This window comes from Crocodylus siamensis, chromosome 4 (assembly GCF_052110815.1).
Source record: "Crocodylus siamensis isolate JL-2025a chromosome 4, ASM5211081v1, whole genome shotgun sequence".
NCBI lineage: Eukaryota > Metazoa > Chordata > Crocodylia > Crocodylidae > Crocodylus > Crocodylus siamensis.
In genome coordinates, this window is record NC_143398.1 from 174,118,262 (window position 1) to 174,133,845 (window position 15,584).

Genomic DNA, 15,584 nt, shown 5'->3' on the forward strand with positions numbered 1-15,584 from the left:
TCCCAAATGGGTATGTTTCTGATAATAACAACTGAGGGACTCAACCATGCGTAAGTATAGAAAGTCCAAGTCTTGGACTGGTATAAATGACAATAACCCCCGACAGCCATGGGGCCCTAGCAGTTTACCGCTGGTGAGAATCCGACCCAAAGGGTCCAACCATCGTCCTTACCAAGATACTGAGGTTCATCGCCCTCCTCGCTGAGCTCATATTCCACACGGAATCCTGATACAGTGTCAGAAGCGGAAACCCAGGAGACTACAAAACTACTGGCTGTGATTTCTGTGACTGATTCAGAGGTAGCAACCATAGGAGTAAGTGGAGTTGTCTCTCCAACAACTGTGTTGCCTAAAAAAGGAAAGAGATGGGGAATGGAAATAAATTTTATTTGAAAGATCAAATACCAGTCCAGTAGAAATGATGGGCAAGATTCTCAGCTGGGATCATTCAGCTCAGCTCCACTGACTTATTTTAGCTAGGATCTGGCCCAATTCTTTTCAAGCAGGGAAGTCCACCATGAGGCGTGTAAAAATTCACTTTAAAATAACATCCTGATAGGATGCAGCTCATTTGTAATACGAACAAATAATTCAGGGTACTACCTTGCAAAGAAGTGAAATACGGAAAAGTCCTGGGCTGGAATTCTACTCCCTGGTTTTACTTACTGATCACAGCTGTAGTAAAATCAAAGCGGGTGAGTTCTCTGAGTCCATACTGTTGCACACTGATAAGCTGTCCTTCATATATTACACCAGGCTTCAGGCCTGAGATGGTGTAGGAGTTCAAGTGACCAGGGATGGTGGCTTCCTTCCAACGTGTTCTGGAGTTTTTCTAAAAGAAGAAAGTCATCCACTGTCATGGAAGAGAGCTCAAAGACCAAAAGTAGGGAGATCTAGCTAGCTAAGCTTCTATATGATTTCCCACCACTGTGATGTCTGAATGGAAAGACTAATATCCAGATAAACAGCCCCTCATGGGGAAGTACAGGCAGGGAGCTATCTATAAACAGGTTGGTTAATTTGCAATGGGGTATTGGATAACAATATAGTTAAACTTTAATATTAGAGGTGTCCAGAGAGGTCTTAGTACAATACACACATTGTAATCATTCTTCAAAAACAAAACCTGAAATCACACATTATTTCTACAACAGGTACAAACAACTGGAGAATACATAGTTGGAAATCATGCAGTGAGCCATCATTTGAAAATTCATGAAAAATCATGAACTGCAATATTTTTCCTCCTCTTCCTACTATTTCCTATGAGAAGTTCCCACACAAAACCCCAGCTTAAAAATGTTTCCCCTCCCCCTCCCCCAACCATGCTTAAAGCCTATTATCTTTAGGCCATGATCCAAGTTCCACTAAAATCAGTAGAAAAAACTCCTAGCAATGTCAGCAGGCTTTGGATTAAAACATCCTTGTTCTCTTAATAATGGGCAGTGGGTAGACATAAACATGTTAAATAGCCAAATGTAAAGAGTGTTCTCTTGAAGACTATGTGGCAATGCATTTACACTGGTTAAAATGAATCATACTTAATTATGAATAAGCCAGAAAGCAGAGGTTAACCAGCTGTGGCTTAGGGTTCACAGGAGAAGAGAAATGACCTGTGTTTATTTAATTTCCTGCCAGAAGTTTACATCTTCATTTCCTGCTTGTTTTTACCTCCTCACTTATGCGGTACAATCAAATCCAATTGTTGCAATTATACGTGGATAGTAAAAAACTGCGTTCCCTTCAAATAAGACATCTTTCACAAGGACTAGTTTTATTCACCCTAATTGAACCTACTGCTACCCTAGAGTATTTGCCAATAATGCAACTCATAAATACAGTGACTAGTACTGTTTGCAAAGACATCTATGACGACAATACATGTTTATAGAACATCAGTCACCTTTAGCCCTAAATGCAAATGTCCCCTCCATTAGGACATGGACACTGGATTAGTAACAAGACCAGCATAGACTTTTTTTAACTACCAAAAATACCTTTTTAACAATATGAGAATTTTCATGAGGAGCTACATTTCCTCAATATTTATGGGGGGTTTTGGTGGGGGGAAAAAAAACAAAACAAAGAAGGAAAGGAGAGGGGATATCTATAACACCTCAGCACCATGGTGAGGGTTGAGTATGAGCCCAGCACCACATAGCTGGCTTTATAAATCCTATTTCAGTGGGCGATACATGCAAAATGGCCATAGTGTGTCTCACTATAGTGTTACATGGTGGTAATGAGGCAGACAGACATGCTCAAAATCTTTTGGTGTTTGGCGTGGAAAAGATCTGCATGGTAGATGCTATACATTTTGGTCAGCAACCTGCTACAGCCTAGTGACACGTCAAACTAGCATGGTTAAGGCACACCGATTTCTTTAGCCAACAACACGAAAAGGAGCAACATGGCTAGAACCACATCCAGTCACCTTAGATCCTCCAGGTAGCCACTGACAGATGGGTTAAACTAAGATAGCGTTTGGCAAAAGTCCAGACTAAAGGTCAGACCTACACCTCTGTAGCTGTAGTGAGATGCTTTAACTGCTCTGCTCCTATGCAACCAGAAGTACTTACCGGTTTCCATCGGAGAATGTACTTAGAAATGTGAGAAGGTTCGGGTGCATTCCACTGGATGGGATGGGAGTTGGGGTGATTGGGACTCTCTGTGATGATCACCTGAACTGGACCAGTTGAACCTAAAATACAAGTTTTCCATTTTAACTTAATGAGGGAATTTCCTCTTTGTTCACTGTTCAGTCAGTGCATCTTTAAAGTACTGGTGTTGTTTGTCTAAGATTGTTGTATAAATATGAAATAAGTATATTTTCCTTCTATCCCCTAGGAGCCAATGCTCTGTATAGTGATTACTATGGACCACCCTAGCAGAGGCAGCATTATTTTCCTGCAGCATTAACTTCATATTAATGAAAGAATATCACAGCATGCCTTTCCCTACGTCTCTGAATCAACTTATTTAACAAGCTGGATTTTAAATGATGCACCTAAGCACCCAACAGAAGAATAAGCATGGATTACACACACAGACCCACAAATGAAAAGAAAGCCAGGAGCTTTAGCTGTAGCCCGTCTGAAAGAAGACATGTAGACTCAGAGGGCCTCATTCATTTCACGTACTTTAGTGCTTTGCTGAACTGAAACCAAAAAACACTGACAATCTGATTCAATGCTGATTAGAGGTACGTGAAAAGACTCCTATGACCACAGAAGTCATTAGACCAGGCCCACAATTCACAGCTCCTTTAGGTTTATTCATGATCCTCTGTTCTGTTCTTCATCACTTGCCTAGAAATGTGCTATGAAAATCTTTCAGCTAAATGCCAAGGAGATCTCACTTTGAACATGCATATGGCATTAAACTAGCAGGAATGTGTTCCCAGAGAACTCCAGTAAAGGACAGTCTAACTCAGCAGGAAGAGTTGTTATTTTAGCAATTAAATCCTTTTTATTTTTTAAAGTTTTTCTTTATAGTTTGTTTGGACAACTGTGTAACATACATACCTATATGTACTCAAAAAGACTTCCAGCCAAACAAACCCATACCCACATGGAGAATATTTCAAAGCTTGTCTAACCCCAAATCTACACATTCAGGAACTTTATATTTGATTTATTTACACATCTCCAGTCATTCCTGTCTCTAAAGAAAGTATGAAGCCTTGGTTTCCAGTCTAAGGGTGCACATATTTCGCATAACTCAGCAAGGAGTTTGTTTTAGCAGTCTGATAAAGGTCTATGAGGCTCAGCAAGCACCATTAGAAAAACTTGACAAAGAAATCCAAAGAAGGTCTGCTTCCTATTCTTCCCTTCATTGGTTCACTGCCTCAAAGGAGGGTAGTTCTCAGATCTACTGTCTAATTCCTGTTTTATCTCTCTCAACCTAAAAACAGACATTTGTATTTCTCCCAGGACACTGCATTTTACTCTGGGAACCTACAAATATACAAGGCCATTGTCCCACTAAGTGAAGTATCCCAGAAAACATCTTTTCTTGAAGTTAATCAATACAGTTCAAAGCCTGGGACAATCAGACCCAAGCATGAACCCATGTCTTTTTTCAACCCTTAGGGTTCAACTTCCAGTCTTGCTCTTTGCTGTGGGACACAGAGAAACACCGAATCACTAGTTAGGGGCATAAACCTAGGACTTGTGAGGCTCAGGTTCAATTCCCTACTGTATCACTTGCTTCCTGTCTGACCTTGTGTAAGTTGCTTAAGCTCTTGTTCCACCGTGCTTTGAGTTCCTGAAAAACAGTTTATGCTGAAAGCAGATGCATCTTCCTCCTCAATGCTTCTTGTGACTTAGTCTTAGGGTTAGATAATGCCATATTAAAAAAGAGACACAGTGGGTGCATCTACACATTCGTTAATGCGCTATAGTTCCTGTACATTGTTAACCAAGTATTAAATCAATGTGCAGTAAGTTGCTCTGCTGCGCAGTAGAGTTGGCACATGGCTTTTTAGTGACACTTACTGAGCAGTAACCTAGTACTACTGCACAGTAGTGTACTAGCATGGTTTCTGCCTGGCATGCTACTGCACAGTGTTATTAGGCCACTTACTGTGCAGTTACCGTTTGGTGTAGGCATGCCCACCGATGCTTTTTTCAGGTAGTTCAGCATAGTGGAACAACATTGCACTTAAGCACCTGATAGGTGGAACAGGAGCTGTCTGTTGGCCTTTTTGAGCCTCAAGTAATTTCCTACCTCACAAGTGTGTTACAGGTATAAATACATTAAAGCATAGACATTTGGCTGCTAGAATACTTGGGAATGTAGGTGCAAAGGGAACCAAGAAGCCAACTGAGTTTCCTGAATGAATGCCATCACTGTTAAAGCCCAAAGGGATTGGGAAGAGATGCTGCTGCACTGCCAATCCCCACCATGCAAGTAGGTGAAGGCTGAACAGGCAGTGAAGAGCTCCTAATTTTCATAAGAATAAAGCTATTCAAGTTATTCCTTCCCTCCCAAGGCCAAAAACGAGAAGCAGAGATCATAAAGTAACTCTTTGGGTCTGTCCACACTTCAAAATAAAGACCTGAGTGTAGCATATGCTAGCAGAGCTGTTCTAGCTTAGTTTAACCAGCATAGGTGACAACAGTAGCGTAGTCCCAGCAGCACAGGCTTCGGCATTAGCTATCAATGAAAGTACATACCAAGGGTCCATAGAGAATCTGCACTCCGGCTGCTAGCACATGTTTAAACCTGTGTTGCCATGTCTTCACTGCTGTTGTTACCTGGGCTAGCTAGATTAAGCTAACACATTCTGAAACCCAAACTTCATTTGCCATTTAGACATTAAGAGCAATAAGTCAGTCCCTGCCTTGCTCCTTGGGCAGCGCATCTACGCAAGATGTCACCCCAGCCTGTGAGGCATTAGGTATGAAAAAATATGCTATATACTTGTTATAAGCATCAGTTAAATCCAGTGGGTTCATACTGCATTTTGGTAAGTGCCCCCCCAACTGAGATTTTTGCCTGATCACATAAAAAATGTAAGCTCCACTTCTATTTAGTTTGCTGTGATGAGGGAGAAGGGGAAGGGAGGGGAGGAAGGTTGACACTCAACATTAACGTTTTTCAATATCCTTTCCTTAAGTTTGATAACTATAAGAGATTAACACAATTGCCAGTTTACTGTGCACTACTGATCAACCTAAAAGGGACAGCAAAGTTCTACCAGCATGCCTTAATCACAGGATCTTCCTTTTTCTCTGCAATTTAGCATCTAATTTTCTGTGTTAGTGCTCCAATACAAGCACCAGCAAAAATGATGTAGATGGCTTATGTTAACTACTCACAGATCACCATTCTACTGCACACAACATAGGCACATAAATCACAGTCTTTGTTTTCACATAGCTTCCAATTGGCTTCTGTAACTAGATGGCATTTATAGAAACTGAAGGTACCATTCATACACAGTGACATCTTGCACTGCATAAAGACCACACCATTTATAAAAAAACAAAACTAAAGCATGCTGTTTTGATTCAGAGAAATGTATTGGATGACAAAAAATACAGAGGGTTTATAAAGCATCACGGTGTTCCAAAAAGCTCTCTGAGCCCTACTGGATACTTAGCACCCTTTTTGTCAGTAATCAAAATGGACTGGTGATAATGACCCTGTTATACATAAAGGAAACATCTACATGAAGCGCCTACTGCACAGTAGGTCATTACTATTATGCAGTAGCATTGTGGGGCACAAACCATGATGCAACACTACTGTGCAGTAGTAATGAGCTACTTTGCAGTCAGCATCACCAGGAAGCCCCCATGTGGGGATGCTACTGCACAGTAACACTGGTTACTGTGCTGTCATTTAGTACTCAGGCATGCAAGTACTAAGTGTCTCATGTAGATGCAGCCAAAGCAGATGTAATTTATTTGTTGCAGTAACTCCATTGATTTCTATGAAGTTACTTCATTTTTGCACCAGGATGAAAGCAAAATTTCAGAGAACCAAACAAGGAACTGCTTGATTTTCTATCCGTCTTTACTCAGAAGGGGAGTCTAAATATACTTGAGTGGGATTCACTATTAAAACTAGGATGACTAGACAGAAGCAACCTTTAAATATAAAGGTTATCATGTTATGTTCATGAAACTGCAAAAGAACAGACCAACAAATAGAGACATTGACCAGGCTTATAAAGATTTCCTGGAACTGATTGGGCAAAGAAGAGTTCAAATATTTATTTCATGCCACAGCCAGAGAAGAGACTTCATTGCATGGTGCATTTTGCTTCAGTATGTGGGTTGATTAAAAAAGATCTGTACATATACAGGACAACATAAAAGACTCAGTACCTACAGACTGTGATTTGCAGATATATATTGTAAGTTAAACATGGAAATAAACCCCAGTGGCCCAGATTTTGGTATGAATCCAGATTAAATTCACTGAATCCAAAGGAATGAATCCAGATTTCTATTACACTAGCTGTGATCAGACCCTGATCTTCTACTGCTATGCTTGATACTTCCATCTCTGCCTTCAGATGGAAATAACCTTGCTATAAATGGAAGACAACAGTCATTGCCATTTAGCCATTTCCTATAAAGCTGTGAGGGGAGCAGAATATAAAGCATCTGCATTCATCGTGTCCCAAAGAATTTCTACCCTTTCTTGCTTATTAGAGAAAGAGGAACCAAGCATTATTCAGTGCTGACAAAGATATGAAGGTACATGAAGACTGCACTGATCAGAAGAGGAAACATATTAGGTTTTTGCTCCACAATGACTGGGGAGAATGTATTTCACGTTTAGGAGTCTTACCTGGATAGGTCTGCAAAGGCTGGCAATGCCACTCTCCAATACCAAGGCCATAGCAATAGCACTGGTATCTAACATTGTGAACGAACTTCTCCCATGCATCCCCAATTTGATAGAAGGTCTGGGTTTCTGAATCCTGGCACTGATCTGAAGGCATGAGATAGGTACAAGTCAGTGTTTATTTAAACAACAGAAATAAATCCCCTGTGTTAAAATATAGAAAAATGATGAAGACCCTGAGGCAAAGTATACTGCAGTGCTAGTAAAAGCATTACTCGAGGAAAAAGAGGCAGCAGAAGGCTACTTTTAAAACAAAGGTCCTTGGAAACTTCTTTAGACATCTCTTTTACTATTAAAAATGAGAAGTAATATGTGTGAAAGCTAACACCATTGAAGTAAGTTAAAATGACAACACTCCAAAGGCCAGCTCTGCCAGTGCAGTCCTTACTCAGGCACCATTCCCACTGAAGGCCATGGGAGCTTTCCTTAAGCAAGGATGACCCCAGCAGATAGTGGAGCCCAATTCTGCTTCAACCACTTGGCCAAGTCCTCTCATTTAAGGCTCAATTCTGCTGCTCCCATTGAAGTCAACAGGAAAAATATTGGCCTCAGGGGTCCCAGATCATGGCCTTACACGAATCTAAATCTGAAGCTACTCCTTTCATTTCTGTAAAATTAGTTTAGATCAGTGATTCTCAACCAAGATTGTGGTTCTCAACCCTGGGGTGCCTTGAGATTCTTTCAAGGGTGCTGCAGGGTGTCATACAAAGTTAGCATTAACAGTGTTGCAAACAAGATTCACAAGATAGATGCAGGGATTTCAAACAGAAGTCTATAGTTGTGGTTTTACTGAGTTCTTTGCAGCAGAAAAACTGCTCTATTATTTTATGTAGGCAGAAAAAGAGAGTAAAAGCTAAGAATGGATATTTTTTGAGGGCTGCCTTGAGTCTATTCAGGGGTGCCTTGAGTCTAAAAAAGGTTGAGAACCACAGCTCTAGAAGTACAGTTGTTTGAATGAAAGAAGGATGGATCAAATTTGGGAGTCAGCTTAACCAATGAAAGTCTACATCTACACTACTGCCTTCAACAGACTAACTAAGGACTTGCACAAGCACAAGTCAGATCTGAATCTGCCTCAGTGTAAGTTTTATTCATAGATTTCAATGAACAGCAATTTGATCCTCCTTTAAAAAATAGATGCCTACATTTAGACAAATAAATAGCAAAATTAAACAGGGAGCAACTTTTTACAATGTTCCCATCTTATTTTAAATACATTTCTTTCTTTCAAAATAACGGATTTCACAAACTTTCTTATCTGAACTTGTCCAGTAAATCTGTACAGACTCAAGGTTAATAAGACACAATTTAACTGCTAGTGCTTTCTGAACCACTGCCAAGAGAAAAATATTAAAGATCTCTTGGGTTTAGTAATTACAGATCAAATAACTAAGTTTTAACACCCAAACAGTGTCCATTTTTTGGTTAGGAAAGTAAAATTCTCTTCACAAAGTTAATATGGTTTTAACTAACCTATGCAGTGCTACTGATGTATGTATTCATACTTTGGACCTACTGGGCACATCCAGATGAGCCCAGCTGTGCGGTATGTGGTGCCACAAACACATCTACAGCATCACATGCCTCACAGTCTGACACTCTCTGTGCTGCAAGGGTGCACTGTGCATGCATGCACTGCTCCAGTTTTCTTTTCCCCCATGGGTTTTTTGACCCCAGGATATCCAGGGGTCAAAAAAAACCTGCGAGGAAAAAAAACGAAGCAGCACACACTCAGGCAGCACGCACTGCTGAAAAGCACAGCCAGGCTGCCCAGAGCCATATTGTAGTTGCCAGCCAGGCTCTGCCTGGCAGGATTGCTGTGGCTGCAGCTCCAGGAAGCCCCCAGGACCTCAGGTAAGGCTGCTGGGGCCAGCCCAGTGCTGGTGCCAGCCTCCCCTATTGCCCCCAAGGTAAGTTGCCATGTGCCAAAGTGTGGCACGGGCATTTCCCGGGGACAAGCAGCTCTGGCACAAGTTGTGCTGCTGCAACTTGTCCCCAGGGAACCAAACATCTGTGCTTGTCTGGGCAAGCCCACTATCTTCTTGTGCAAAGAGAGTATAAAGAGTTAGTCCAAGGTATGGTAATATTTGCTTGGTGCTGTTTTCCATGCTTTTGCTTTCAGTTAGGAGACTAGAAATTTCAGAAAAGAAGGGGATAAATAGCAATTTAGAAGATAAGGTAATCTTTACTCACTTGCTCCACAGAACAGCTAATTGCATTAAATCAGACTCCTGCCTGCTGATCAGCTCATTCACTAATGTGTGGTTAAAATACTCAATTACTCAAGGCTGGTGATAGCTGCTGATAACAGGGTTTTATAGGGAAGGACTATTCCAAGAGAAATGAGTAGGGAGTTAAGCTGCTGCTAGCCACTGCTACTACAGACAGCATCAGTGTCTCCCACAGCATGTCAAATTCTGCTCTTATTCACGCTACTGTACATCAACCCTAACATCTCTAAAGTCTTTAATCACTCCAGTTGTGACTAGCAGGATTTTTCCAAAGAAAAAATCTGACCCAAAACTGGCCCAAATTCACACTTCCATTTCATCACACAATAACATGTTATCATGGTAGTTTTCATCTGACATTAAAGAAGGAGAGCAGTAGGCTAATGACTTACCAATAGGATCACACTTCCATCTCCCACGACCCTGGCCAAAGCATGTGCAGTTCAGCATATGTCCTTCTTCATGACGCTTGTGAAATGTCTGGTTAACCTCATAGGTGATGTCATCAACAATACACTGGTCTGTTTAAAAATGACATGTTATTTCAGTTGATAATGGCTCCAAATAAAAAGATACAAAATTCTTTTGCTGAACATATTATTCCCATTCCCAATCAACATAGTGTAGTGAAAATTTAGGAGAAGACGGACTCTTGGGGACCTGTTGGAGGAATGTGTGATCTTTGCAGGACAAAGCTGTACACTATGCTCCCCAAAGTCCATTCATCAGATGTCAAATGGGATTATTTTTCTGAGTAAGGTCCACTAGCATAAAGAGGTTTGTAGGATCAGATCCAAAAAGCTATGCTTTATGAAAACTGAAGGACTATCTGCTTATTCTTTGGAGTATGTAGATTCTAACACTTGAAGAGATTTGAAAATAGCACAGTGAATATCACTAGTTCTGCTTATACAGGTCTAGACTGTGACACCTTTATTTACATTGGGTGTATCTACACATGAAGCTGATGCAAAGCAATAAACTCTGGTGCATATTGCACTGGAGTTTATTGCTCCAGGGTACTGCATCTTCACATGCACCAGGGACCACAGCACATTAAGCAAGGACAGAGCAGCCCCAATTGGCAAGGGGCCCTGGGGGTGAGCCTGCCAGCGCAGGGCTGCTCTGCCCAGCTCAGTGTGCTGCAGAGGGCCTGGGTGGAGCATGAAAGTGCTCCAGTGTGGGGCTAGCCAGCAGGCAGCCCCAGGCTGAAACACCTTCATGTCCCAACCAGCCCCATCAGTGTCTACCTGTGTGTTGCTGCACACTAAAGAACCCTGCCACAGGACAATATTTGTATTTACAAGTACTAACCTGTGGCAGGACAGTATTTGTATTTACAAGTACTAACCTGTGGCAGAGTAAATTAGTTTCCTCCAGTCTAACAAGGCTGCACATGTAGATGTTGAGACTTTACTGCGGAGCTAATTAGGCAGGCCTGCACTAAATATCTTGTGTAAATGTGCCTGCTGAATAGTATTTTCGTTTTGAGTACTCCCACTAAAATCAATAAGATTACTAGAAGAGTAAGATGCTACTTTGAACATATAAGAAGATCATGATGCAGTCCAAAGTGATTTTCTCATATAACAAAATAGAAAGATAATCTTGCCCATGATTTAATGTAATCCTAAAAGATTACATAAAAATGACATTTTATTATAAAAATAAAATTATTACTACTACTAACTAATTCATTCTTCTTTAGAAATGCAAGACCAGATCCCCCACTGATGTAAAAAAAAGTACAATGTCTCACATTTCAGATCTATGGCAATTCATATCAATTGATAATCTGGCCAAGAATTTTTGATCCTTGAAGAATCCGATTGATACAGTCTAATTAAAAAACAAATCACCGCCCTCCAACAAAAAAAATAAAATAAAAACCACTATAGAAGTTAGCTGTTTTTTTAACTGAGATTTAAGAGACCCAAGTTCAATTCTTGGCTCAGTCACAGGCTTTCTGTTCTTGGGCAAGTAATTTAATCAATCTCCTGCCCGCAGTTGTGTTTTCCTATTGCACTGGTTCACTGTAAAGAAAAATCCACTTTTACTTTGTAAATGCTCAAATTCTACAGAAGGGCCAAAGATATTTCCCCAAGTCAATGTGTGTCTAACAGCTGGCCTAACAGAGCCTGCATCCTTTTAAAAAAAGGAAGGTATTTCCCCAAGATGATCATTTTGCTCTTTTTAGCAGAAATTGCAACAATTGGACCTTTAAGATTCTGCCCTTCACCTCACCAAACCCATCCTTCACAGATATGAAGGTAGAGAGCCAGACAGTTATGCAGGAAAGAAAGGAACTTTAGTAACCAGCTAGTCTTGTAGTATTTAATATTTCTCACCATCCTGAACAAAATGCACAAAAAACCTCAAAGCTCTGGAGTGAGCCTTTCCTTATAAATTATATCCAATTTCAGCCATGATGTTACAGTCCTTTCTTGGCTCTCTGACAGCACCCCTCTGCTTTTCCAGACATGAAACCAAAGCTGTAAGTCTGCTTTAGAATGATCAAATGTCTGTGCTCTCTGCTTTGAAGTCTTCTTTTTTGGTGCTGTCTAAGCACTTCCCCACTTGGGGTATTTAAAAAAAAAAGGTACTGTCCTGCCAACTTTTCTTATAGATTAGCCACCAAAGGTAATTCATTCTATGCAGAGGAATTAAAAACATCACTGCTCAATAATATAGCAGGACTGCCTTGCCTCTTATCCTGCCTTCAGGCTTCAGGCTAGTCTGGGCATTTGTCTGTACTTGAAGATAACCACAGTTGAGGATATCAGTGGTGCTGACTCTGAATGCAGAGGAAGAGGATGTAGGGATCTTTATTGATCAACTACCCAGGATTTCTCTCTACTTTATAGTGTGAAGACTGAACCAACCTGTCCCTGAATGTAGACAAGACCCAGATCTTTGGATAGATAGACAGATAGATAGATAGATAATAACTGTGGGACCTGATCCAACTCCCAGTGTAGTCACTATAATGAATCCCTTGACTTCAGTGTGCCTGGATCACACCCTTGATGCATAAATGAAGACATGTACCTCTGAGCTGGGAGTATGGAATGCATGTCCATTCACCACGGCCACTTCCCACACAAGTGCATCTCATCATATGGCCCATATCATGCTGTTTGTCCCACTGGTCACCAACACGGTACATGACACCTTCATTGGTTGTACAGGCTTCTTCATGGGCTGTTCAAGAAGGTGTAAGAGCAGCTTTATTTAGCTAGTATTAACATTAACACACAGTCATATAATCTGCCATGCATTTGCATACTGTATAGACCTGAACAGGGGTGCATTATGTATCCAATATGTTTGAAAGTGCTATTTTACTAGGTGTTGACATTTTGTGAATAAAAGTCCTTAAAGTTTATATCCTCAATTTTTTCTGTATCCAAAACTGTTAAAATCTGCTGCTCCCCACCCCCAATATAGATATGGAAACATGGGTGTTCAAACTCCTGCTACTCTGACAGGAGTCTCTGCTTACAAAGGCAGAAATGTCTAAACAAGGTACAATGAGACAGCAGAACAAGATATACTGATTTTAAAGGAGCACAGTATTGAGCAGGGTGTATCACTTGTTGCTTTGAGCAGACAGGAGTGGAGGGGGATGACTTCTAAGGTAACAGATATTAATCAAAGGAAGAATATAGGCCAAATCTATGGTTGGTGCAAAGGTGCAAACTGGTATAATTTTATTGTAGTTTATGGATTTAAAACTAATGGGTATGTTTATACATGAGCTCTGGGAGCTCATGTACCAGCATCCCGACGCTGAAAAATGGTGGTGGGGGCACTTTAACTAAAGCTCATCGAACAAGCTTTAGTTAAAGCACCCCTGCTGCCATTTTTCAGCACAGGAACATGGATACACAGGACACTGGTGTCTGATGCATGGGACACTAAAGTCAGCGCATTGAGCAGCCTCGTTGCATGTGGATAGGTGCCCAATGTACACAAGCTGAGACTGGCATTATGCTTTAATTTAACTATTTTTTTCCCAAAATAATTTGTTTTTATGTGTCTCACTAACAGAGGTAATTACTTTCTATCTACATCAAATTATCTCCAGGGTTTCAATTGGATATGTTGTTCTCTTTTTCAACTTCCTGTCTTAAAGAGTTGCATAGCATTCGATACTCTCTCGGTTATTCCCCAGAGAGAGTGTTCAAAGATGGGTGCAGTGATCACCTACATGCTACTAGGCTTACACAAATATGCTGTAAGTTTTAGTCATCATATAAAAGGCATGTCTGTGAGTGTAAAGTAATTACATTTACTCTGAACCATGCTGCAACTACTTTAAATAACTTCTACATTATATCTGCAATTTAGAAAAGGTCTGTAATTTACAAACTGCTTATTATAACTGCTTTGTGTTTTGATCCTTCAAAATTCCCCTAAATGCCCTAGTTTTACACACACACATGCTAATGACATCATGGAGACTTGCACAAACTTTAGAAATGGCCCATCATGTTGACTTTATGACATCACACTAATTTCTATAGTAACAGACTGATATTATGAACACAGAGTATCCATAACTGTAGAATCATGTGAGAGGAAATAGTGAGCAGTGAGGGATAAGCCTACTACAGATATACGGTCAGAACCCCAGGTGGTATAAAACACAATAACTCCATTGACTTTAATGAAGTTGTACTGATTTACAATGAGAAAGCAAGCCTTATGAGGAGAGGCTGAGGGACATGGGACTTTAGCCTGCAGAAGAAAAGATTCAGGGGTGACTTGGTGGCTGCCTATAAGTATATAAGGGAGTACATCAGGATCTGGGAGAACAGTTGTTGACCACAGCTTCCCATGGGATAACTAGGTCTAATGGCCACAAACTCCTTGAAGGCTGATTTACACTGGACATAAGGAAAAACTTCTTTATAGTCCAAGCACCCAGGGTTTGGAACAGACTCCCTCCAGAGGTGATGCAAGCATTAGGTCTTTGTTGCAAATGGACAAAGAAAATTACATGTGATTCTCTGCTACATGTCACTTATCCAAAAAAAAAAAAATCTTTAAAATTCATCAGTTATGAGATGGACTGCCATTTTCTGGAAGCCATCCATGACTGAACACTTGTAGAGGGCTTACATCAGTGAGAGATGCAGATTAGCAGACCATAGTTTGGGAATTGCTGGTCAAAAAAAATCCTATGATGGATTCAAATCTAAAACTAACTGACCAGCCATAGATCTTCCTACATCACCATCTACATCTTTATAATGCAGCTTACCAGCCATAGGGCAGAAGCCAAACTTCTGGTCAGCATCATAGTTAGGGGTGGTTCCACACCACTTCATGTTGTCTCTCCGTCCCTCAGAAGTACAATCAGTGTAGTTGCGGTTGTTATACAGGAAGGGGAAGTAGCACAAAGCACCATTTGAATTGCCACCACGTGTCTGGACCAAACCTGCAGAAAGCAGAAGGATTAAATTAAATAGCCTGTACTGACACAGTTCACATATGCCCATCACCAGACAAACAGTTGTATTCATTCAATAATGTAAATGTACACATTCTGCAAATTGTTCCATATTCAAAGGTTTAGCAAAGCCAGATTTGAAAGAGGGGCTGGGCTTCGTCATGATAATTCCTGGAGAGTAGGGACAATCTAGAACCTCTACCAAGAGACTGGAAACCACCTTTACAGCTCCTTCACACCAATGGAGCCATCCAAAGAGCCAAGGGTGGGTCCAGAAAACTGGCCTAATGAGTCAAAATCCTCTTCATCCTAAAACATCTGTACAACCTCACTAAAGTTGATGGGGCTGAGTAGGTTTACCTTTGAACCAGAGTCAAGACTAGTGACTTTAAGTCAATCCTTAACCCTCAATAAAGAGGTCCATGGTTCTTCCTACCCCCACCCCCAGTATGCAAAGATGCAAATAACCCCTTACTACAAAAGAAGCGTTTCCCCTGTACAGATGACATAGAACGTTATTGCACTAGTTAGCAGCT

General features: G+C 40.8%; 1 protein-coding gene across 7 annotated transcripts in view; it reads right to left on the reverse strand.

Annotated features, from left to right (window-relative positions):
• FN1 (fibronectin 1) overlaps positions 1 to 15,584 on the reverse strand; it is a 78,768-nt gene that overhangs the window by 46,531 nt on the left and 16,653 nt on the right. For all 7 annotated transcript variants that reach the window (XM_090044947.1, XM_090044945.1, XM_090044944.1 and 4 more), the window contains exons 9-15: positions 14,860 to 15,036; positions 12,642 to 12,794; positions 9,986 to 10,114; positions 7,306 to 7,449; positions 2,580 to 2,701; positions 667 to 832; positions 173 to 349 (exon numbers count right to left, since the gene is read on the reverse strand). In XM_090044947.1, the coding sequence (XP_089901073.1) occupies positions 173 to 349; positions 667 to 832; positions 2,580 to 2,701; positions 7,306 to 7,449; positions 9,986 to 10,114; positions 12,642 to 12,794; positions 14,860 to 15,036 (1,068 nt within the window). The remainder of the gene's footprint in view (positions 1 to 172; positions 350 to 666; positions 833 to 2,579; positions 2,702 to 7,305; positions 7,450 to 9,985; positions 10,115 to 12,641; positions 12,795 to 14,859; positions 15,037 to 15,584) is intronic.